The sequence below is a fragment of the Mustela lutreola genome, chromosome 15 (assembly GCF_030435805.1).
Source record: "Mustela lutreola isolate mMusLut2 chromosome 15, mMusLut2.pri, whole genome shotgun sequence".
In the NCBI taxonomy this organism is placed as follows: domain Eukaryota; kingdom Metazoa; phylum Chordata; class Mammalia; order Carnivora; family Mustelidae; genus Mustela; species Mustela lutreola.
This window is the reverse complement of record NC_081304.1, coordinates 34,842,948-34,866,607: the sequence shown is the minus strand read 5'-3', so window position 1 is coordinate 34,866,607 and position 23,660 is coordinate 34,842,948. Positions and strand designations below refer to the sequence as shown.

The 23,660-nt window shown below is 53.6% G+C and overlaps 1 protein-coding gene across 8 annotated transcripts in view; it reads left to right on the top strand.

The window, feature by feature from the left end:
• The window catches only part of BCAS3 (BCAS3 microtubule associated cell migration factor), a 591,123-nt gene extending 567,775 nt beyond the window's left edge, over window positions 1-23,348 (top strand). For 2 of the 8 annotated variants that reach the window (XM_059149982.1, XM_059149980.1), the window contains 2 exons: window positions 19,046-19,136; window positions 22,542-23,348. In XM_059149982.1, the coding sequence (XP_059005965.1) occupies window positions 19,046-19,136; window positions 22,542-22,578 (128 nt within the window). In that variant the 3' untranslated portion in view covers window positions 22,579-23,348. Of the gene's footprint in view, window positions 1-10,311; window positions 10,378-12,601; window positions 12,696-19,045; window positions 19,137-22,541 lie in introns of all 8 variants that reach the window. The other 6 variants (XM_059149978.1, XM_059149974.1, XM_059149981.1 and 3 more) reach the window with 4 other exon arrangements.
• The last annotated feature ends 312 nt before the right edge of the window (window positions 23,349-23,660 follow it).

Sequence of the window (23,660 nt, the reverse complement as noted above, 5' to 3'; positions counted from 1 at the left end):
GAACAACTGTGGAGTCCCTCAGTTCTCAGCAGTCCTAAGACATGGAGTGGGAAGGCAGAGCACCTTCCGTCATACTCTCATGCTTGAGGCTTTGTGGATTAGCAAGTAGCAGTGGGGCCTGCCTGCCTGGAGGGAGCAAGCATGAAGCAAGGCTGGTTTGAGCCCCCAGGCTACTCTTTTCTTCTGCTGCCTTTGCCCTTGCGCTCTTGCCTGTGAGAAGGCTCAGCAGCCAGAGCCCAGGGCAGCTTCTCGAATCTGTAGAGCAGTCAGAAGATGTCCTTAGAAGATGGGTGAGCCCTGTGCCAGCAAGCAGCATACATGTGCACGTGCACGCACGCATGTGCCCATGCACACATGCACACACACGTGCACAGCATGCAGTCAGGAAAGACCACGATGCTCCCATCGCCGCACAATTACAGCGCAGCCTGCCGCCCCTTTTCTTCCGAAGCACCTCCTCATTCTCCATTCCTATGTGGCTAATGCATTCTCTAGCCCAGCTTTTAGGCCCAAGAACGACTGCCCAGCAGGCCTCTTCCCCAGTTCCTGAGGTCAACAGGAACTTCCTACTGGGTCGAGCCGATCCTGGCCATGGGCCTTCCACTCTTGCTTGCCCAAGGCCTCTGGAGACTATTCTTTACTGTGAACATTATCGTCCCCACTGCACCGGCCTACCTGGGAAGAGGACCCCAGCGAGGAGAAACTTACAACCTGGGACAGGAATCAGGATCAGCAAGATTTAGAGAGGCAGCCATTTTTAGCAGGGCTTGAAGTGCCCGCCGTCATCACACGTCTGTCCCACTTCCGTGTGGATCCTCCCCCTCCCCTAGATAGTCAGCAGTTAAGCTTTTCCCTCTCTTCCTCCCCTCCCTTCTTCACCTCCCATTCAGTCCTCCTGTTCTGTGCCAAGCGAAGGGAGACCCATCTTTCTCCTCTCCACCTCCACAGCATCAGCTCTGGGCCCGGCCACAGTGCTTGCGCCATACTAGGCAAATGGACAGAATGGATTCAAGGAGGGAAGAGAAGGAGTGTGCCTGGGGATAGAGAAGTGCCCTAGGCCGCAGGAGACAGCCATCTCTGAGGGCCAGCCCCCTTCCACACCCGCTTCTTCCCTGGAGAGAGAGGAGATGCAGACCTTGGAAGCAGCAGCCAGCCACACACATGCACAGACATGTGTACACCTTCATTCTCCCATCATCCAGCCCTCCCAACCATGGATGGTAGCCCACCGTGCCCCTGTTCTTTTCCCTGCATCTGCAGATGAGGCGGGCTCTGCCATTTACAGACGCTCTGACCCTGTTTTCCTTGGAAGTTCAAAGAAGGGGGGAAGCTTTTCTCATTCCAAAAGTTCCCTCTAGCACCGCCTTTCCCCTGCACCCCTCAGTTCCCTGCCAGCCCCTGCTACATCCACCAGGGCCTGGTGTCACCAGACTCACTCCCCAGGAGCCACCCTTGCCGGGGCTCACACGGCTCATGGGCTGCTCTCCTCAGACAGTACTTGGAGCCCCTCTGCCAGCAAGCAGATTTAAAGGGGTGCCGGGTCCGGAGCTGGAGAACTTCACCCTGGCACAAACAGTAACCTGAACAAACCTGGCAGCAGTTCATCTGCCAGACAGCTGAGGGATTCAGGAGTGTCTTTGTGGCCTTAAGCAGGTTTGTGAAATTAAAAAAGAAGAAGAAGAGATGAGAGAGGAAATTAAAACTGCATGACCCACAGGTCAGAAAATAAGAGATGCCCTTCTTGAGCAGAGGAATTTCATTTTCCTCCCCAAACTGTCACCAAAAGGGATTCATTTGGGGTTTTTTGACCATATTAAATGTATCAGTTTTTTAAAATCTGCCTCCATTTGAAGGGTCAGTCAGTAAAGCAGGTATTATGGAAATTAACTCGTTTCCCTCTGCCATTGCGGAGAATCAGTTGTCCCGTCGTGCAACTCCAGTTGAAGTGCCGGGCTTAGTGGTGCAGCCAAGGGCCTCAGAGGGGCAGCCCTGCGCACCCAGGAATGGCCTGGGACAGGCGGTGCGCCTTGGATGCGAATGTCATCAAGTCTCCCTTTGCCAAAGCAGCCTGTCCATCTCTGCCTTCCCACCACTGTCCTCCTCTCCGTGGCTCACAGGACCTACACATAAGGTGACAATAAGTGTTTGCTGGTGTCAGGTACTCCAAGGCACCGAGATGATCAATCCTCAGTACCTTCCAGCAGGGACCTTGTGTAGTCTCTCAATCACGACCAATGGCCTCTTTAACAAGGTGTGAACAGAGCATGCGCTTGTGACCCCCCAACACTGAAGCCCATTTTAGAGCATTCGTCACGGTGATAACAGGCTACGCTAGTGACATGCTGGGAATTGTTTACCAACCGGCTTTCCAGAGGGAAGCGGGTAGGCCCTGCTGGGTAGCATTTGGACATTTCTGTAGTGTAAAAACTCGAGTTACGGCCAATGTCAGGCCATCAACATGGTGTCGTTTGGCTTGCTGAATTCCTGAAAATGTCGCTGTCAGCCAGCTTCAGCACCTCACCAGTAAGCTATGCCATAGGCAATTTAGCTGTGCCCCCAAAGTAAAGCAAACCCTTTTTTTTTTCTTTCTCTCTTTAAGCCTTGCTATTCCAGGAGTGGTTTGGGAATCCGCAGCACCCTCTGTCCCTGGGAGTGGGTTAGAAATGCAGTCTCGGGCCCCACCCAGCCCCGCTGAGTCAACGCAAGCATCCTACTAAGGTCTCTATGTACATGTGACAAGGTCTGTCTTTAAACACAGTTCATCTAGGAGGCAGGTGTTAGTTCTGTCCTCTATGGGGGCTGCTGACCAGGTATTCTAACTAGATCACATGTGTGATTTGCAAATCTGCTCTAAAATAACTGGCTGAGTCGCTGTCTTGGAGTATTAACACACCCCTTGCCCCGTCAGCCTTTCATTGTCCCCGTTCAGCAAAACTCCAAATCAAGGTCAGTCCAGTTCTGCTCTGACACTTGGGTTGCTGAAGGAGAATCCCAAGCGGTTCAGTTTGGCACCTCTACAGATTTCTGGCATTGACTCTCCAGTGAGCCAAGGGAGGCCTTCTCTATGGTGCTAGTAGCCCCTCCTCCTGTTCTCAGTTTGTGCTCATTATTTCCCACAGAATCCAGCAACCGGCACCTAGAACAGTGTCTGGGGCATAGTAGGCCTGTGGTCACTGTTTGCTGAGTGAATGAATTCTGCATCCAGTCTAGAAGTGAGCAGTTCTGCCACAGTCCCTGTCTCCTGCTGTCGTTTCTGGCCTGATTTCCTTCTCTTAAGATTCTGCAGATCTCTAGTCCGGTAGGAGTTTATGTTTCCTTTTTAAATATTTTCCCTTCATTTTTTTTTTTTTTTAATGTGGTGCATGTGCTCAGTCCATCATTTTGAAATCTCTTTTTCCTTCTGCATGGCTAGTATTTCAGACTTCCCCATTCTCAGGTCTCTTACCCCACCATCTTGTCTCTCACTCTCAGAGAGAAAATGGTGGTCATTATTCAAGAGATCTCTTGACTCCACGCACCCAGATCCTAGCCGTCCTCACAACAGCCTCCCATCCGCTCTTGACACAGAGGAGGCACAGTCCCGGCCTCCGTAGCCTGCCCAACCACAACAGCTATTTCCCCAAAGTCACCACCAGACCCTTGGCTTTGGCACCATGAGCCATGCCCCATGATCTCAAGGTGCTCTCCTGTGGCTCCTGTTCTGCCTCGCTCTCCTGGTTTTCCTTCTGCATCTGGCTCCTTTTCTTCCCTTGCTTTTCTGGGTTTTCCTTCCCTTTCGGCCTGAGGTATATTTCTCAAAGCCCCGCCTTGGCCTTCTTCCCTCACCCCCAGTCAGTACAGGGCAATCTCCTCTGCTTCTGGGGCCTCCCTTACCTCCTCTAAACTGACTAATTCCAAATAATCTCCAAGATGGCTCTCTCCAGAACTCCAGAACCACTCACCCGGGCACCTGCTGATACTTCCTCTCCCCCAACCCTGGCCTTGTCCGGGTCCACCCCATCTCACTGTGTACAAAGCCCTTCATGACCAGCTGCTGCCCTGTCTCCAGACTCCTCTCCCACTGCTGTTGCCAGCTCCAGCCAAGCTGAACTCCCCGGAGGGTCCCTGAGCCCACGTGCTCTCTCTGCCCGCCAGGCCCCCCACACATATTTCTCCTGCCCGGAATGCTGTCTCCCACAGCCCCTCCTCTCTCTCTCACCCCCCTCAAAACAACCTGACTAATTCCTGCTTAGCAGACATTCCTTTCAATATTGCCTTTTCTAGAAAAAATAGAATTTTTTAAATAAGCAAAACATGTACTTACTCCAGTTGTTTTGTGTCTAGATAGATAGAACCTAATACCAACAAATCTTCATAAACACCTGGATACATATTAAGTGTGTTTTCTCTTTAGACTTTAACTCTTTCCGTCTTCAGCTAAACCTTGTTCTTTCTTCTTTGCTCTCTCCCATGTCCAATGGCAAAAGTCCCAGGACTCATTCCCAAGCCCTGATAAGCTTGACATGTCTCTGTTGCAGGCAGCCTCCTTTTGCTGCTGTTGACTCTTAAGAGCTCACTAAGTCAGCTCTCAAGGTCAAGAGGAACTGTCTCTTCCCCCTGACTGTGACTTCCTGCAATCCCAGGAACACCGTTTCTCATTTATAATCATGGCACTAAAGGGAGAAAAGAGGCTTCATCTTTTTCTGTCTGCCATCTCTTCAAGTGGACTATTCTAGTCCAGAAACATTTACTTTAGGGGATCACCCTACAGGCTCAATCTTTGCCTCTTGCCTTCTGTCAGACATACACTTACTTCCTTACCCAACCAACCATACAAAACTTTCACAAAACAGTGTTATAAGCAGTGCATTCTAGTACTTTCTATTTTCTTACATTTTTAAAAGAATGTGGTCATGACTCACTAAATTTATCTCACAATACATCAGTGAATTTCAGCCTATAGTTTAAACCAATGCTCTAATTTATTTGCCCAAATCCCCTCAGTTTTCATGTATGTATATTAATTATTAGGATTATTTTCAATGAAATCTCTTCCAAGAATTTGTCAGAAAACTTTTCCTTCTTGAAAGGCTGTCTTTTTTCCTTTTTAACACAAAAAGCACATTTTGAACAACATGCACCATTTTTAAATGGTCATAGGAAGTTTTCAGTAAATTAACAAATACCTGATAATCTGCAGAAGAAGAACGAAGAGCACTGCGTGTGTGTGTGTGTGTGTGCATGCACACACATGTATGTGCACTTGTGTGTGCGTGGCCTTGTGCCAATACTGTCTTCCATTTCAGGACTGCAGAAATCGATGTTAGTAATAAATGTCAGCTATTCTTATTGGAGTTGACCAGATGTGTTCCCCAAGGCAAGTAACCCAGTGTGTTGGTCCCTCTAGCCTCCCTCCAGGATTAGCTCTTCCAATGGGCCTTGGAACTCTCACTCAGCCCACTGCTGAGGGCTGTGGTCATTATCAGGCTGAGGCTGCATTTCTGTAGAGGCCATACTGGCCCTGTCCCATCTCAAGTTGCCACATGCTCAGGTGACAATCGTGGTAGTGAATTAATTCTCTTATTCCTTAGACACCTCTACTTTCTGGCAAGCGCTTTCATCCTAGCAATTTAGCCTATCACTTAGGTCCTTCCGTTTGCGTTACCGAATTGGGCCTTAGAATTTTGCTCCTTCTACAGTATGTCTGCAAAATGCTTTTCATGTCTTTTCTCAACGACCTCGTCAATGGGCCTGCACCTTCTTCCATGTTCGCAGTGGGCGGGCAGGCTCACTGTAGACACCTGCTGGTTTCTCCCCGCTGGGCTGGGCACTGAGATGAAAGCTCCAGAGGAGGCAGCAGTGCTGAGTGGTGTGTTTTCCTCTCTGGCTCCTTTCTCGGGCTGTCCACAGGGGCCTGCCTAGCAGGGCTGGACCAGGAGTCTGGATGGGTCTTTTTAGGGTATGAAGACAAAACTGCCAGTTGCCCAGTTTGCAGTCACAGCTGCCATGGTTGCTGAGGGTGGGGAGAGAAGAGTAAGTCCCCAGAGACATAGGAGCCTCCAGACACAGAGCCCAGTGCCACGGCGGCCACGGCACTGCTGCTGAGGGTGGCGGGGAGGCAGCTGCTGCCTGTGAACTGGGGCGCGGCCTTGTTGCCATTGCCATCTGTGTCCCAGTTTGGTGTCAGATGGCCTGTTCCTCGCTAGTTTCCACTGGTGGGAAAGGTTGAATCTGACAGCCCTTTCCATTCCTAGTACCCAGCTACCGATGCTGGGAAGAATGTTGGTTTTTTTCTTCTCAGTGGCATTTGGAAGTCCTCATGAAGGAATGGGGGAACTCTTTGTGACCTTGGACAGGTTCCTTTCCCATTCTGGGTTCAGTTTCTTCTCCAGTACCATGGGCAAGAGAAACCAGGCAACATGGAATCGTCTGCTCCCCGTGTGTGTTAGGTGCCGGGCACTGTGCTGCTGGACAGGACGCTCCATTATCTGTCTTCTCATTGGCTCCTCTCAATGATAATGGCCATCCCTGCCAAGTGGCTTCTATATTTCAGCCTCTAGGCTAGTAACAGAAATGTCCTTTCATCATCACAACAGTGCCAGGGAGATGTTCCCCTCTCTGACTCACAATGGAGGAAAGAGGAAAGATTTGAAGTCAGATCATAACAAAAAACACAGGATCAAAATGAGATATTGAGGAGGTACTGGAGCCCAGGCTCTGTAAAACAGTGGGATTAGATGAGTTTTCATTGCTCTGGTATCAGAATAGTGTTTTCTTTAAGGGTCTGTCCCATGGACAATAGCAAAAGCATCTTCAGGGACAATCCTACTTATGTTGTCCTTGGTATTCAGACCAAACCTCTGTGCAGGTGCTTACTGGACAGAGGGGTGAAGGGACAGGCGCACTGAACCCAGGTGGTGGTTTCCAGTCCTGGCCAGGTGTGCCCACACCCATGCCTTTAGGTCTTCAGGCTTCTTGGGTTGGATCTCCCACACGTGTGGGTCCTATCTGTGACCCTTCATCTGGGACTTAATTCACACCTAGTGGTTCCCAACCAACCCTGCCCCCAGCTGCAGATGTTTATTTCTCCCCCAGGTCAAGATAATGGGGGCCCTTTTGTGACCCATCAGCCAACTGAGTGCTCACAAAGCTTATATTCTCCATGGGTAAGCGACATTGTACAAGGGCCTGCACTACTAGTTGTTTTTGTCATTGTTTGAAAAATGAAAATAAGCTTGTATGTGTGTATATAAATGATAAAATTGGTTCGTGAGAAAGATTTGTGAAATTGGGATCCACACAAAACAGAAGGAAAGTAATTTTTTTTATAAACTTGACTCAGGAAATGCAGAGAAAACAGGTCGAAGAGATACAGTATCTCTAAAGAAGTTTACACTGTATACCATCTAGTCACGTCATCCAAAGAGTGGGCGCTGAGGTTAAGAAGCCTGAGCTGTGGGCGCCTGGGTGGCTCAGTGGGTTAGGCCGCTGCCTTCGGCTCAGGTCATGATCTCAGGGTCCTGGGATTGAGTCCCGCATCGGGCTCTCTGCTCAGCAGGGAGCCTGCTTCCTTCTCTCTCTCTCTGCCTGCCTCTCAGTGTACTTGTGATTTCTCTCTGTCAGGTAAATGAATAAAATCTTTAAAAAAAAAAAAAAAAGAAGCCTGAGCTATAACCTCACAAGAAGTGAAATGAGGCCCGGGAGCTTTAAATAACGCCACTCTGCTCACACAGCCCAGGAATGCTGACAGCAGGATGAGAGAGAGAGAGAGAGAGAGAGAGCTAGGAGTTTCTCAAGATCCGGTCAGTCTCACCGGTCAGAGGGTGGTTCAGTGACTCCCACCCGCTATTCAGAATGAGAAGGGATCCCCAGAAGAGGAATGGGGCTCTCACGTTCAGAGCCTGTTCCTATTTCCCTACTCACAACATGCCCAGGGCCCCCATGTTTCCACCTCGGCTGCTGCCATGAGATTTCAGGGCTCTTCCAGGCCCCCCTCACCCTCCTTGGCAACCTGCTCTCTCACTCACTTGTCCCCAGTAACCCCTTATTGGTATTCATCCTCACCACCACCTTCATGCAAACATGCTCCCATCAGAACCATCCCGTCGTCCGCAGCACGAGCCCTGCTCACCTGGCTCTATGTTAGAGTCCCCTCTGCCCTCCCTCTCTGCCCGGTCACTTCTGTAGACCAAGTTCCAATCACATCCCCTCTGTGAAACCCTCCCTGACCTTGCCGCCAAATGCCCTTTCTCTCTCCTCTGAGCTTCTGAACTGCCAGCTCCCTGGACACTTGGCCCCAGATAAGTAGTGTCTGTTGCCTTGTCCTTTACCTAGCCGTGTCTGATTCCCTTCTACATGCCACAGCGGGGTGGTCCCTTCAGCCCCTCCCTCAGCCACACTGCCCATACTGCATGTCTTACCCTGATTCTGGTGCGTTGGACAGAGTCTCATTATTCCTCTTTGTTACCTCTAACCACCAGCCTTCTCATTGCCCACCATGCAACACTGGGATGAGAGCCAAGCTGAGCCCCAGTAATGTTTGTTGAATGACTGCATGGGTTTTTGTGGCTCCTGAGAAGTAAATGAAAGCCAACCAGAGCAATGGGAAAAATGACCATGTTTAGGACACACTTGTTAGTTTCTGGCCCATTGTCAAATCTGATTCTAGATAGACCATTTCTCTCTCTCTCTCTCTTTTCCCTCCCTCTCCCTTTCCTACCCCCATCTCCCTCTCTCTCCATCTCTGTCTCTCTCGTAGTCCCCACTCTTCCCCTTTGCCCTCTCCCGTCTCTCTTCCTGTTTACCCCTCCCTCTCCCCTCTCTCTCCCTCTCCCTCTCTGTCTCCCAAGGCTGCTAGAAGTCCCAGGCCACAGGGCAGAGCTATAATGGGAGCTTAGGACTGAGAAGCTCCTCTGTGCACTTTTCAGTTGCCCAGTCTGCTCTGAATTCTGTAACCAAAGCACCCTGATTCCTGTCAACAAGGAGGAAGTGCCAGTGTGACTTCATTGGTGAACCTTCAGAATCCCCTTTCCGGGTGTTGCCCCAACATGGAGGCAGGAGTTCCTGTGGAAAATTGAACAGGCTTGGACAAGAGGGTGGGGAAGGGCAGATGGACCCCCAGACGAGGGCCCTCCTCTGGAGACATTAACATAGGTAAATGGTTAACAAGAGGGAGTATTTCTCTCTGTTCTCCTCCTCTGCCAAAGAATTCACCTTTAACCATTGACCTTTCTGTGAGGTGTGAGATCTGAACAAAGTTGAACACAGTCATGGATGGTTAAATACCCATCTTTCCCTCTGAGCCTGCCTCGCATCCTCCGAAGATGGCCTGTGGTGTATGGACTGGCCCCTAGGTTTGATGGCTGGTAATAGAGGAGAGACACATGACACACAGGAAACGAAAGTTGGAAATGACCCTCTGACCCTTCAGGAATCCAGAGCCTCACTATACCAAGAAGGCCAAGCCATGTCAGTGTGACTGAACATAGCAGAAGAAAGCATTTCCAAGTACCTCTGTCAGAATCAGCCACCTGACCACTGACGTTTGGTGATTTCTTCCTGCCCACTTCTCTTTGAACCCCACCCCTGCCCCCAGGCACCTGCAGGCCCACTGCATAAGCATAAATTTTTTAATTTGCTGGCAGAATCCCCCAGCACCAGGCTTCACAGACCGCCCCCAACTCCCCCCACATGTTATTCAGTGAAGCCTGAGAGCTTCTTATTCCACCGCTCTATGTGCTTAATTAAGTTTGGGGAAGATCAACATCCAGTTGCTACATTTGTGTCGGTTCCTTTTTTCACTCTGTGTCCTCCCTGTGCTCGTTCTGCCAGCATGTTTCCATAATCTCTGGGCCCCAGTCGGCCAGGACCAGCATGCCATCTCGACTTGGAGGGTGTGATAGTGCTGGCCTTAGAGGGGGTGGAGGGAGAAGCCCAGCAGGGTCCCGTGTCCATCTGGGCCTGGCTGGGTCCTCGGAAGGCTTGGAGATGCTTTGGCTTCACACTGGGTTTCCCCTCACGCCACGGAGAGCTGAGAATGAGCATCGGGTTCCTGCCTCTGAGCACGTCTCCATGATCCATGGATACAGGCACTCAGTAGGCAGCACGGGGCAGGAGGAAGGGAGGGAAGGATTTCGGCGGTCGAGGCTGACAAGCATTAGGGCAGAGCCCGGATGTGCTGCACCGTGGAACAGACCACGAACAAGCCCCCTGCAGAGCTCTCCGTGGCCCAACTGGATTTTGATATCTACTTGCTTTGTTTTGAGCACTTGCTGCTCTCTTAAAGGTCCATGTTGTGATCCTCTTTAAAGAAATATTCTATTTTCAATACAGACACAGCCCTTGACGTAGCCGTAAAAAACACCACCCCTGAGAGACACGTGGCTGTGAAGTATGTTGGTATGTAACCTCCTGTCTTTGCCTACGTGCAAGGCTTCGTCCCGCTGCTCTGTTCGTCCCTCAAGAAGTTGCTCCCTTACCCCCCGCGGGTGCTCAGGCTCTCAGGAGCCTTGAAATGAGGGCAAGAGGTCAGCACAGACAGGAGGTACCTCCTGGCAGCGGACTGGTTTGGGATGGGCCGTAGTTGTTGTTCTTCACCCAACAAGAGTTTCTTTGAGACCCTCGTTCCCTGCCCCCCACTTTTAAGATGGAAGTCAAATTTTCGGATTCTGCTGTGCAGAGCAGAGAGGTCACTGGGCTCTAATGCACTTACCATTGACTGCCCCTCTTGTAGTGCGTCTATTAGTGAGTAATTTGATTTGTACCTATTCATTTGCAGTCCCTGCAGGAGCCTGGAGCTGGCCCCTAGTATAATTGGTGCTGTCTCTATTTTTACATCATTAGATTAGCCCCGACTCCTGGCCACTTGTTGTCTGCGCTTGTCTGTCCATTTATACAACCTAATGTAACACAAAATTCATTACTGATCACATTACTTTCAACTCTGAAGCCAGCCTTGTGATAAACATTTGGTTAACCCCTTCCTGCCCATAGGAGGGCTGACAGAACAAATGCACTTCCCCTCGCTGGGCAAATCAATATCTTAATACACCAAAGTGGAATTGCATTTCTAGATTTGTTATTCCTCCTGGAGGAGCAAATGGAAAGACTCATCTGAGCTAGCTGAATTGAATAATGAATAGAGCCCCGGCTCCAGCAGCCAGTCTGTGAACAGAGCACAAAGCAGAGGCGGCATCCTGCTCAGCTTTTTCCCCTGGACAGGCGGCTCCACAGCAGCTAATTGAGACCTGTGCTCTTCTCCCAGCGGTTGTGGGGGGGGGGGGCATGGGTTCCAGAACACAGGCTGCGACCCTGGCAGGGACAAAGTGGACCTCGGCCCCAGCTCTGTTCTCTTTGCTAGTCTTGGCCTCAGGCATCTGTGCTAAAGACTGGCTTAAGTTTCCTTAAAGCCTTCTTCATGGATGTGAAGGCACCAGACACATGGCCTTGGCACTGATGCCACCAAGAAGTTAATTAAATTAATTACTAAACAGAAGTTTACCATTTCAAAAAGATAAACAGAATTATTCCAGTTCAGAGTCAGGTCAGCAATGTTGGAATTGTTTGGTTCACACCAGCTTGTGAATGTGTGTGTGTGTGTTTGCATGTGCATGCGTGTACGTGTATGTGTGCACCTGTCCCCAGGGTGAGCGTTGAGCATTCTCTAGCATGGAAAAACCATGTGCACCTGAAAGTGGTCCTAGTTCTCTGATAGGGACATTGGCGAACTTCAGGAGGGTGCTAGCACAGGAGTTGGTCCACATAGCTCTGTTTATCTAGAAGATTCTTCTCTACTGCACCCCGGTTATCCTCTTCCCAGTCCCTGCTTGTCTCTGGGTAGCATCCACACCCACTGTAAGTCATTGACTTGCAGGACAGCTTGTTTCAAAAGGAAAAATATCCTGACTTATTAAGAAACTCTTATAAAGCGTGTACCACAAAGATTAGAATAGGCACAAGAAGTAGAATGGAACCCATAACCATGAAAGTCATAAGTCCCTAAGTTTAAAAAAAAAAAAAAAAAAAAAAAAAAGCCCCAAACAGAAGCTACTCAGTTGGGAAGGTACACTAGCCCATCTAGAGGATATTCTGCTAGAATTTGGGGCAGTCCTGGACTGGCCACTGAGGAGAGGCAGTGAAGCCTCTGGTTAGTGGGCCTCCTTTCTGTTGAGGAGGCTGCCCGCCATCTCCGAGGACTGCACCTTGGACCCTGCTACCCTTTAGCCTGTTCAGAGCCTTGACAAGCCAGAAACAACCAGCAATTCTGTGAGACAGGGAGCTCCCAGCCTTCTTCATGCCTCCAGCACTCCCCCTGCCTCCCTCCTTTATATGTGGAGGAGGGCCAGGGCTCTGTGCGGCCTTGCAGCAGTCCCCAGGCTGCAAGGTGAGAGGTGGGAGGTGCATGGGTTGGGGGTAGGGGGACTGCCTCGCCCCTCCATGACTGTGGGAAGCTCCATTTTCCACAGAGGGACTCAAGGGCCAGGCTGGAGACTGAAGACTCTCAAGGGCTTCCCGTTGTGAGGACCTAGAGAGAGGGGATCCTTGTATCTAGTCAGTGAGAAGACACTGGTATGTCTGGCGCAGCCTGGGTAGGACAGCTGACAGCTGCCTCTGCCTCTTCCAGGCGGCTCACCTCCCCCACCCCCGCCCAGCTCACAGGGTACTGACTTGCTCAGTCAACAGCCTGCTGCTTTGGCCTCAGCTGTTAATCTTCTCAGGTGGGTAAGTGGGACAGTGGGGGAGAAGGGCTCCGTGTAGCCCACACTGGCCCCAGCCCAGTCAGCTCGAGAAATCAGATCAGAACACAGGCCTCTGCTTTCTAGAATGGGACAGACCAGTGTCAGGGAGGAGAAGGAGTCGGCCGGCCAGTGGAATGAGAGACTGATTTCTTAACCTTGATGGAAAGGGGGGAAAGCCACATCTTACCAAACTCTTCCGCTGCATCATAGAGAATTTAATTATGTTTGGACATTTGAATGAGAACCAGATGTGGCTCTGGCCCGTCAGGCCAGCAAAGTTCAAGGAGCTGCATCCCTCCTGTGGACCCCTGTGCTGCCTCTCCGCCCTGGAGGGCAGCTCGGGAAGACCCGGCCTGTGAGCTCGGTGGGGTCTCCCGAGCCTCAGGGCTGGACTGGAGGAGAGAGGTGGGTCCAGGCTAGCTGTCAAGCACCATTTCCACAGGAGACTTTCCAAGTGCCAAGTCCTCCTCGTGGCCATGCTGAGTGGTCATGTTTATGGGGCCTTCACTGGCACCCACATCCTCTCCACACACAGACACACACAAAGAGCTCATGCCACAGCACCTGGCTGAACATTCTCTGTCAAAGGCACATCTCCGAATCGCCCGGCCCCGTGTCCACTTCAGATGGCGTCTGCCAAGACTCAACCCCCAATGTCGTGCCGTGACCTGGAGCTAAAAAGGCCCTTTCAGGCCCTCCTGCCTGAGGAGCCCGCCTCTGGGGGCCTCCGCCTGCTGGAACACCAGAGGCGGCTGCACTGATCCCCTAACCAGGACACTCTGCGTGCTTGATGCGTGTTTTGCTTCTGAAAGTCCCATCCTTTTCTCTTCAGAGCCTCACACACCCAGTGAGGTTGCCAAAGACGCTCCTCCCCTCCCGCCTGACAGATGCTGAGGTGGAGGAGAAGTGAAGTGACTCGCACAGGTCATTCAGCACATCTGCCTGTGGCAGAACTCTCAGCCTCCTACCCCAGGACTCTTCCTTCCTGCCATCCACGGTGGTGTCAGTGCAGGGCTGTTCCCGAGGCGTGGCTTCAGCCAGATTTGTCAAATACCTCAAAACCAGGGAAGCAGGAGACCATTCCGCTCAGCCTTTGCTGTCCCCATGTCCAATAGGTTGTGACAGGTTAGGATGTGAAGTTAGAGTAATACAGTGGTACCGAGCAGGTCACTGCACACGGGGTACTGGTCGAGGTGGTCCGGGTAGGGGATCCTGCTCTCTCCTGCTTTGAAGCCAACACTTGGCTTAGGGTAACATGGATTTCCTGGGAGTGGAGTGTGGCAGCATTTCTGTCTCTCCCTACCTTATTATGGCTGTTATATGGGGAACCTGGGCCAGCACAACCTCCAGCTGATACCCCACCTACCACCATTGCTCATCAGTTGTTCAAAGGCCGCGAAGGAATCTGGCTAAGCCACGAGCTACTTGCTCTGTTGGGACTCAGACTCTGTGCTCCCCACTCCCCCAACACACACACACCCCCAGCCAGCTCCAAAGGAGAGGGGGTGCAGGATGTGGTGAGAATCCGTTCTTTTGAACAGAGGCCTCCGGAGTCCTCCTCATTCATTAGGCCTCCCCCTCCCTCTCTTTCTGCCCTCATTCTCCCTTCCCCAACATTCCAGCATCTGCCACACCCCTGTCCCCACAAGGAGTTTGGGGATCTAGCTACCTCCGTGCCTCTCCCTCAGGATATTAATGCCACACTGGCCTGCTGTCATGAATAAGGTTTCTCTTTAGCTAGTGGACGGAGGAGGGAAGGAGCGATGGAGAAGAGAGGTGATGTGTCTGTTCCCCAGTTTTCCTGGGTGGAGGCTGTCTGCTTGCCTAGTCTCTTCAACCATCATCCTTTCTACAACTCCCCACAACTGGCCACAGCTTTCATCTTCCAGGAGCCAGTGGATGCCTGGAGGACCCGAGGACTTCTCTAGACCTCAGGTCTCCCCCTATGCCCTAAGGTTATTAGGCGTGTGTATGACCCCAGTGGCCAAGGGAAGCCGTTCCTGGTCTCCTGAGCCAAGAGCACTGGATATTTCCCTTCATTGTTCAGAGCCGAGGGTTGGGGTCCGGGCAGACCATGTGGCCTTGGCCTCATTCTGTGACATTCTAGACCTCAGTAGCTGCAGGAGTCAGGAACGAGAGCTGGGCAAAGGGGAGAGAAAGCACAGTTGTGGGAATCCTGTGGGTGGAAAGGGACCCCGGGCAGGAGGGAAGGTGCGGGCCTACCCCCAGGCTGAGTGCAGTCAGGTCACCAGAGCTATATGACAACAGTGGGCAAGGGCTCTGCCTTCAGACATGGGTGCGAGGTCTGGAGGTACGCCGGCCAGAATTAGCACCGTTTCTCCTCTATGCCCAGATTCCAGAAGCCCAAACTGGGATCCCTATTATCTGGATGTGGAGGAGCCATTTCATCCTTGGCCCTCAGCTTCAAGAAGCTGCCCTCTTTCCCTCCACAAGCATGCCTGGGAAGGGAGCAAAAGCCCTGCTGGAAGGGGAGGACAGCCCTTCTGTCTGCCCTGGTCCTGTTCTCTCCCAAGACCTCTAGGTCTGTCTGTTGGCATCTGTGCCAGCTCCGCGGCCTGTGGGGTTGCCTGCGTGCGAGAGAGCCCAACTGGAGGGGTTGGAACGGGGCGGGAAGGGGAGAGGTGTCGGGGAGGAAGGCACCCTCCAAACTGGGCATTTCTGAGTGTGAGGAAAAGTGAGACGTCCCCATAGGCCTCCTTTACCTGCTGTCCTCGCATCCTCCTAAAAATTGCCAGTGCTGAGACTGGCTCTGGCCCAGAGTGTGGTCTCTGACAGAGCTGTTGGGGTTTCTGGAAACATTTTTAGCCAACTCCATTTCTGTCTCTGCCTCACTCTAGAGGAGTGAGCAGGAGTTTCCCAGCCCGGGACTGGTATAAGGCAGGCAGTCTCCTGATCGGCATCTAGGCTGTCTCTCTGGATCCCTGCATCGGGGGGTCGCCAGTCCTGCTCAGCCCCACAGGAAGCATTCAGCCCCCCTTCCTGCTTCACCGCTTTCTCTCCAAGTCCCAGTGTGCTTGGTTGGTCCCAGCCAGCAGGTCCCAGCAGGCTCTCGGCTGACCAAGTGGGTTGCTTGGGACAGACCCCACTTGGAAGCATCTGCTGAACTTGGCAGCAGTCCCGTGATCCCTGGTCTTCTCTCCATATATCCCATCCAAAGAAGTTGTGAAAATCTCTAACCCCCTTGCCAGAGCCCACCCATACCCCCCGCCAATCCCAACCTCCCTCCCCAGCCAAGAAGGGAACCAGAACTATTTCTATTTGCAGACCTCCTCTGAGCCAGGCAGTGGGCAGGATGGGGCAGTTTGGCTGGCTCTTCTGTGTTCTGGGGCCACCCACTCCCCGGGGTACTGCTGAGCCCAACCCAGGCAAGGGGCTTAACCAAAGGCCCTGCTGACGGGGAAGGTAGATGCAGGAGGGAAAAATCAATGCATGTCAACAGGGTTGGAAATTTATTTTTCCAGCTTGAAAAAGGGTATTTACAAAGAGGCAAGGAGGGAAATGAAAAGCTGTAAACACGTATCTGCCATCTTCCTCAGCGGGCCATTTCTTGATTAAAAAGAAAGAATCCTTCCCAAGCCCTCGTGGCAGGTGAGCCGAAAGGGGCCTGTTTGGCAGAGGCACCTCCTGGAGAGGGAAGACGGAGAGGGACCCAGAGGACCCTGTGGATAATCACCATCACTAATACAACTGCAACAATAGTAGTTACTCAACATTTGCCTGCTGGAAGCTTTAAGCTTTGTGACATACTCTACGTGCATTGTGTTATTTAATTTAATGCCACAGCCACACTAGGAAGCATTGTTATCCTCATGCACAGGAAACTGAGGCACAGGAGATGTTGAGTAACCTGTCCAAAGTCTCCCAAGTGGCCGCAGGCTGGAGCCTGTGCTCTCGACCTCTTCCCTAAACTGCCTCCCCGCTCTGGACAGACACTGCCCCTCCCCTCTCCTCAGGCCCTTGAGAGCTTGGGATAGGAGGTGGGGTTGGGGGCGGGGGGGCGTTCTCCCTTCCCACTGCCAGAAGCGTGCTGTGGGTGCGGGCTGAGACTGTCCTGAGCTCTAGCCCTACCGCCCCCACCCCAGCCGCTTGGGTGGCTCATTTAGGGCTGGGCTGTGTGGCTGCAGCCAGAGCCCAATAAAAGTGCTCTGCTAATCCCTTTAATGAGCAGCACTGTGAGGCTCTGAGTGTGTGGAACACGGCTGAGTGCCGGGCACGCCGGAGGGGCAACCCGTAGATGGTGCTGCTTTGGTGATGGAGGAAGTGCCAGGGCTGCCCGGAGGCTGAACGACAGGGCCCAGGCACCCTCCTCCCAAACACAGCCACAGCACTGCCTTCATGGACTCTGCTGGAGCCCAGAAACAGGCCTCTCTCTGAGTCCTGAGCCTTGGGCTCTCCACAGTGTCCCCCCGCCACCACCAGAAGCCAGTGGGGCATCCCTCAGGGTCTCTGATTGGCCAGCTGCCCCTGTTGCCATCTGCCCAGAAGAGGCCTGGAGACGGTCAAGCCCAAAGTAGGACCTCACTCTGACCTCTCATTGGGGTCCCCTGCCCACTTGGGCTTCCCCACTCTCTCCAGGGCTCACTTAGTTCCTGTGTCCCCAGGGTTTCCTAGGGAACGGGGGAACCAAGACCATGGCACTTAGTGAAGTGACTCATGAGTGAGAAGAGGCAAGTCTCTGACTTGCCAGTATGGGACAGCCTCAAGGGAGAGAAGGGTCTGTATCCAGAGGAGAGGATGGCCCCAGGGAACATCTCAAGCGTGAGGCAGCCTTGGGACCCGCCTGTGAGAAAGGCCACAGAAGGGGTGTCCTGGCAGCCAGCCCCCAGAGGCCATCTCTGGCTCCCTGTGAGAGTCCCGTCTGCCTCCAACCTCTGCCTCTCCTCTTGGTGCACCCTTGCCCAGCTCAACAGTACCCACCCACGGCTCCCAGGAGCCAGTCTCCACTGCTCCCACCTTTGCAGAGGGGCTGCGGTATCCAGCTGTGGAATGAGGGAGTGAACTATCTCAGAGAGACCCCCTCATTCCGCATGGCCCAGCCCCAGTGGGGCCACATTTGCAGCCAGCCGTGCTCCCGCCTCCTCACAGAGACATAACCATGACTTCTCCCTTTGCATATGTGCCCAGGTAGCCAGAGCTGCTTTTCCCTAACAAGGGCAGCCACCTCCCTGTCCCCTCTGAACTTTGCCAGACTCCATGTGGAGTGCATTCTCTTTCTTTCACTTGTGAGAGCCTGGCGCCTCCCTCGTAGTTGCTGTTCCTTCCATTGTCCCGCTACCCCCTGTGGCTTGCCCACCCTGGCCATGGCATGGAGGGGTGTCTGTGGCTAGCAGGTTCCTTTCCCAGTGAGAAGCAGTCGGGAATGGGTGGACACAGCCAGCAGGGAGCACTGGGAGCCAGTCAGTTGATGTCTGGGGTTGCCCACATCTCCATCCCGGGGCCTGCACCCACCCCAGTTCCTTCTCAGGGGACTGCATACCCAAAGCCCATGGCTTCCTACTCTCCCTGGGTTTTGCTCTCCGCAAGAGGGGGAGATGAGCACCCAGCTCGCAGGTGCAGAGTCATGCAGGAGGTGAGGGCACCATAAGTTATCTTCTGTCTGAGCCCTGCCCCTTGGTGGGGAACTAGTCCTCATCTCCTATCATGCTTTGAGGCCTGGGGAGCAACCTCTTTAAGAGCTGGCTTTTTCCAACTGAGCAGAATTTGCATTCTTCCAAGTAGGGAGGCTACGGGGTATGCTTTCCCAGCCACCCCGGCATAGGGCCCCCAGCTTTCTCCTGAGACCCTAGCAGGTAGCTGCTGGACTCTCTCCATAAGCCCACCTCGGCCCTAGAAGAGCTGCCCAGATCTGGGGGCTTGGGGATGGGGGAGGAGGGCAGCAGCCCAGAAGCTGGGCCCCTGAGTCCAAAGGTCTGGAGATGTCCCCCCAAAACTCTGCAGCCTGCCTCCTCTCCCTCTCCTAGCAACCTGCCCGCATGGGGTGCCTGCCAGCACCCTTCTCTCCCCCTGCCCCCGCTGCCTCCTGCTCCGTGTGTGGCTCCTCCTCTCTCCCAGCCCCCATGCCGGAGGGGCTCTCAGCTCCATCACGACAGTTCCATCTCTGGGGCCCTCCGGATGGGTTGGCCCCCACCCCCTACACATGCATGTCACTGTCCTTGACTGCGGAATTTTGCCGCCAGCCTGCCCTCCTCCCAGCGTGACACCCCACACCTCCTTACGACCTCTCCACCTGCTTGCAGGGATCAGTGTACTTCTCAATCGTTGTCCATATCTTTTCCAAAAAGATTCCTCAATGCTTTTCTTTTCAAAAGGGAAAAAAAAAGGAAAAAAAAAACAATGCCAACAGCCCAGCGTCCGTGAGCAACCCAACAGTAACAAAGCAGGTGTTCGGGATGGAGGAAGGTAAGGCCACACATTTCCATTTGCCGCTTGCTCCTAGGGCTGGGCGGCCGGGGTGACTCGAAGGGGGGGGGACCTGTGTGCACCCCTCCTCCACTTCCTCTTCTGCACACACTCATTGTTCTGTCTCAGGGAGAAGAGAGAAGGGGGTTGACAGAAGGCATGTAGAAAAGTGCCCGGGTCCCAGCCAGGCCCCTAGTTCTCTTACTAATAGACCACATGCTGAAGAGAAGCTCCCCGCCTCTCCTCACCACACCATTCAGTCAGGAAACGTTTTTTGAGCACCAGCTATTTTCTAAGCCCTGTGATTGGCACAAGGGATACAGAGCTAAGGCCCAGAAGCAGTCCCCAAGGGGCTCTGCACCTGGGTGGGGACACAGACGTGAACAGACCTGGGGCAGGAATAAGGATGGAGCCCGGCCAGCTACCAGGGCTGCAGGACAGGCTCATCTGTGGGGCGTGGATACCTGTGCTCACCTTTGAAAGATGAGTAGGGGTTCTGGGGGCCACAGGAGCCTGGGAAGGGCTTTTCAGTCAAAGGGAATGGCATAAACACAGGCCCAGGGGCCTGAGGCAGCCTGGAGAGATCCCAGAACTGCACAAGTGCATTACTTTGGTTCTTCAGATCCGATAACAGGTGCCATCAGTGGGTGGGGTCTCGGGGGCAAGTCATGAAAGGCCATTTTGGAGGGCTGATTTTAGACCTGATGCTGAGGACTCAAGGAACGATGAAGGTTTTGAAGCAGAGGAAAAGCAAGATGAGGTTTGTGCCAGAGACGAGCCACTCTGGTATGGTGGGTTGAAGAGGGGGTTGCCGGAAATGGGGAGACAGGGAGGGAGTTCTTGAAATCATCTAGATGGGAAGTGCAGTCCCATGCAGGCAGTGGTAGTGGAGAGGAGGGGGATGAGAGAGAGGAAACTGAGGGATGTCAAGTCTGCATTGTGTAGCCACCTGGGTTCTGGGGGGCTGGTGGGCAAGGGAGAAGCCTGCCCACTCCTGTCTAATCCCAGGCCTGATTGGTGAAAAGAAAATAGCCAGGCCGGTCAGGACATACCTGGCCCCCAAGAGCAGCAAACTCCTAAGTTCTTTTGGCAAATGTCCCTGCGCTGTCACATGATGGGATGAGGGCATCCACTCAGACTCACAGAGTGGAGCCCATTAGGCTGCTGAGGGTGTTGCCTGGGCCTCTGCCAAGGGGCAGCGGGGCTGCTGTGCTTGGTCCTGGGCTGCAGTGTCCTCCACTTCCTTGGCAGCGTGGATGTGTCAGCCCTTTGCATCAAGAAATCTGGGCCTATCCCCCAGCTCTGGAAAGGGGCCAGCCTTCCCCATTCTAGTAGCCTTTCCTGCTCCTTCATCTGGGGCTTTCTTGCTTGGGCATGGTGTCCAGATCCTGAGGTAAGCCCCTGCTTTCCTTGCTCCTGCCAATGCTCTGCTCTTCTGCCCTTCTGGCCCTGCTGTCAGCGCCCCCTAGTGCCAGGATGGCTGTGCATGAGGGCAAGGGTCTTGGAAATCCAGCGGGCCCCGGGAATCCCCCACACACTCCTTGGCTTGCCTGTGGGCAAAGAAAGGAACAAAGGACGTTTTCTTGGAATCTGACACTTCCATGTAGAAATCCCAGGGTCTCTTCTTTGCTTTTCCATCTTCTCCCTCTGTTAGCACACAGTCTGTACTCCCAAATTAGGGTGAGACCAGAGAACAAGCAGGGGAGACAGAGCTCATGTGGTAGCCACCTGTCTTGTTTTCAGTCCATATCTAGATAACTCTTGATGTATCCCAGGGTCTCTGACCCAACAGGGAAGCTAGTGCCTCTTGGAGACTGGGACCATCCTCAGGCCCACAGCCTGTGTCCACAGCCCCCCGCTTCCACTACCCCCTATCTGCTGAGAGGTTCCAGTGTCAAGGTTCCAGCCATGGCCAGTGCAGCCTGAGGGCCCCTCACCCCTGGGTCATGCCTGCTCTGAAGGAGGGCAGCACAGACTTTCCCACCTCATTCTGTGGCTGCTACAGTTGGGTGGCTTCTGTGCTTTGGGGGAGGCCTGTAGGGAGTGGGAGTCAGTGGTTAGTTCCTGGCTGGCTGCCGATGGCCAGACCAAGAGCGAAGGCCATGACTGTTACCCTAATCCAAGCTAGCTTTGTTGCATGTGTGTGGTGGCAGGGGGCCTGGGAGTGGGTGCAGGCTGTAGATGCAGGTCTCAAGCCAGACCCGACAAGTATAACATTCAAGTACACTTGGCTGCTTCAAGTTTGCTTTGAGGTCCTGAGCTCCTGAGGGGGACAAGCAAGACCCCCTTAGTCCCAGGCAGGCGTACCTTGCAGGAGAAGAAATTGCAGATCACCACATCTTGGCTTGGGGAAGGCTCCCAGAGTCTTCCCAGGGATGTGTGTGCCCAGGTCTCAGAGCCCACTCTGAGGGACTGAAAGGGGATAGGAACTAGCCAATTGCAAAAAGCCAAGAATAATTCTTTCTTCCTTGTATTCTACATGCAGGGAAGTCTGTTCCCAAACCACCTGACCCAAAACCTTTCTTAGGTCAAGAGACTGGGGATTGGGGGTGGGAGGCAGTAAGGTGCCCACAGCTGAATGAGATAGGGCTAGTTGCTGTATCCAAGATGGCAGCTCAGCTGTGGGAGGGCCAGGGAAGGGGCAGTAGATGGGGTGGGAGCCTCCCCGCCTGCTTCCCAGGGCAGCTCTGCATTCTGAGGGGCCTCCTGGACACTGGGGGGCTAAGAGAAAGGGAGAAAGGAGGCACTGCAAGCAAGCAGGGACCTTCTCTCCATTGAAATAGGCCCCTCTCCAACCAGGCATTCCCTCCTGCAGGGAAACTGGACACTTGCCAGGAGGTGCCAAAGATGAGCGGCGGCCTGGCCAGCAGGCAGACTGTATGGCTCAGAATGAGTGAGCAAGTGAGTTGCTAAGCCAGGGCGGAAGCTCCAGGGAGCAGGCAGGGCCAGGGAGGAGAGGGAGGGACAGATCAGGCAGGGAGGCTGCGGTCCTTGCCACGTTCTGGCTTTTCTCCTGCCTGCCTGACCTGTAGATCCAGGCCCGGAGCCACTTCTGGAACCAGGGAGCATGCTGGCTGAGCATGAGTGTGTGTGCAGGTGTGGGCACGTGTCCCGTGTATGGCAGTGTGGTCCAGACAAATCAGCAGGGTGGCCAGACTTCTGTAAAGGGGTTCCCACACCGAGGGACAGACTGTGGCCTAAGACTGGACTCTGCCAGCCAAGGGAGTTTCCCCCTCCTTTGGCTGTGAACTCCCTGTGACCGGAGCTGCTGCCTGGCCCATCTGGGGAGCAGGTGGGGACCCCCCCCTGTGGAAGGTGCCTCCAGGCAGACAGCGCGGCCCAGGGTGTGCCCCAGCCCCTCAGACTCCATTCTGACCAGGCCTGGTCCTCTCCTCTGTCTTGCAGAACTACAGCGAGAGGGAAGCATCGAGACACTGAGTAACAGCTCAGGCTCCACCAGCGGCAGCATCCCACGAAACTTCGATGGCTACCGATCTCCACTGCCCACCAATGAGAGTCAGCCCCTCAGCCTCTTCCCCACCGGCTTCCCGTAGTACCAGCAACCTGCTTCTGACTGGCCGGCCCACTCACCTGCTGGAGGAAGGGGGAGAAGCCCCCCTCTTGGTCCTGCCCTTCAGTCTCTGCTCCTCTTCCACCAACCACCTTCCCCAAGCTTAGTGACAACAGCCACCCACCCTCCCCGGATGGAGAAGAGCCCCTTCTCCCAAACACCTTGGCACACTCTGACCTCTGCCCCCCACCAGTGGGGCTGTGGCTGAAGGAGACTCTGCGAAAGTTCTGTCCCCTCCTCCGTTTGCACATGATGTCCTGTACTGGATCCGCTTTTGTATCTTCTAACCATACCCACGGGGTGCGGGGAAGGGGAGAAAGAGTGGATGGCCCGGCTGGGCATTTTGACCCTGAGTGGACAGCCCCAGCCCACTCCTGGCTACAAGATGCACTGCCCAGTTTCCCTTGGCCAACCTCCCTCTGGCGTGAGGTAAACTGAGGCCCAGAGTATTAGGGAAGGAGGAAGGAAGGAGAAGCCTCCCCCTTCCTCTTTTCTTTCCTCTTTGGCTCATGGGAAGGATTTGTCGTTCTTGTCTGTAAGCCCTCTTACCCTGGTCCTGTGCTGTCCAGTGAAGGAAGCTGTGGTTAATAAGGCCCTGTCAAAAAGTGCACGTCTTGTCCAATAAATCACGCTACAGTTGGTGTCCGTCCCTGCGTCGCTGGGGTCAGGGTCCTCTCCAAGCCCTGAGCAGAGTCCTGTGGATCTGACCATGTGTTCCCGCTACCAGCACCCCCTGCCTCAACATGAGCGACTGATTGGAGGGTCAGTGAGGGGGTAGGAAGGAGAAGGAGAATGTTTGCTGTGCAAGTTGTGTAGGGCCGGATTGAAGTTCATTCTCCAAACTTCTTGCTGGTTACCAGAGCCAGTGAGTTCTGGAGGCACCACACAGGCCAGGAGCCCCCCGCCCCCCCGGTTATGGCAGTCAGGGCCAGTAAGGTGTCCCTGACATGTGC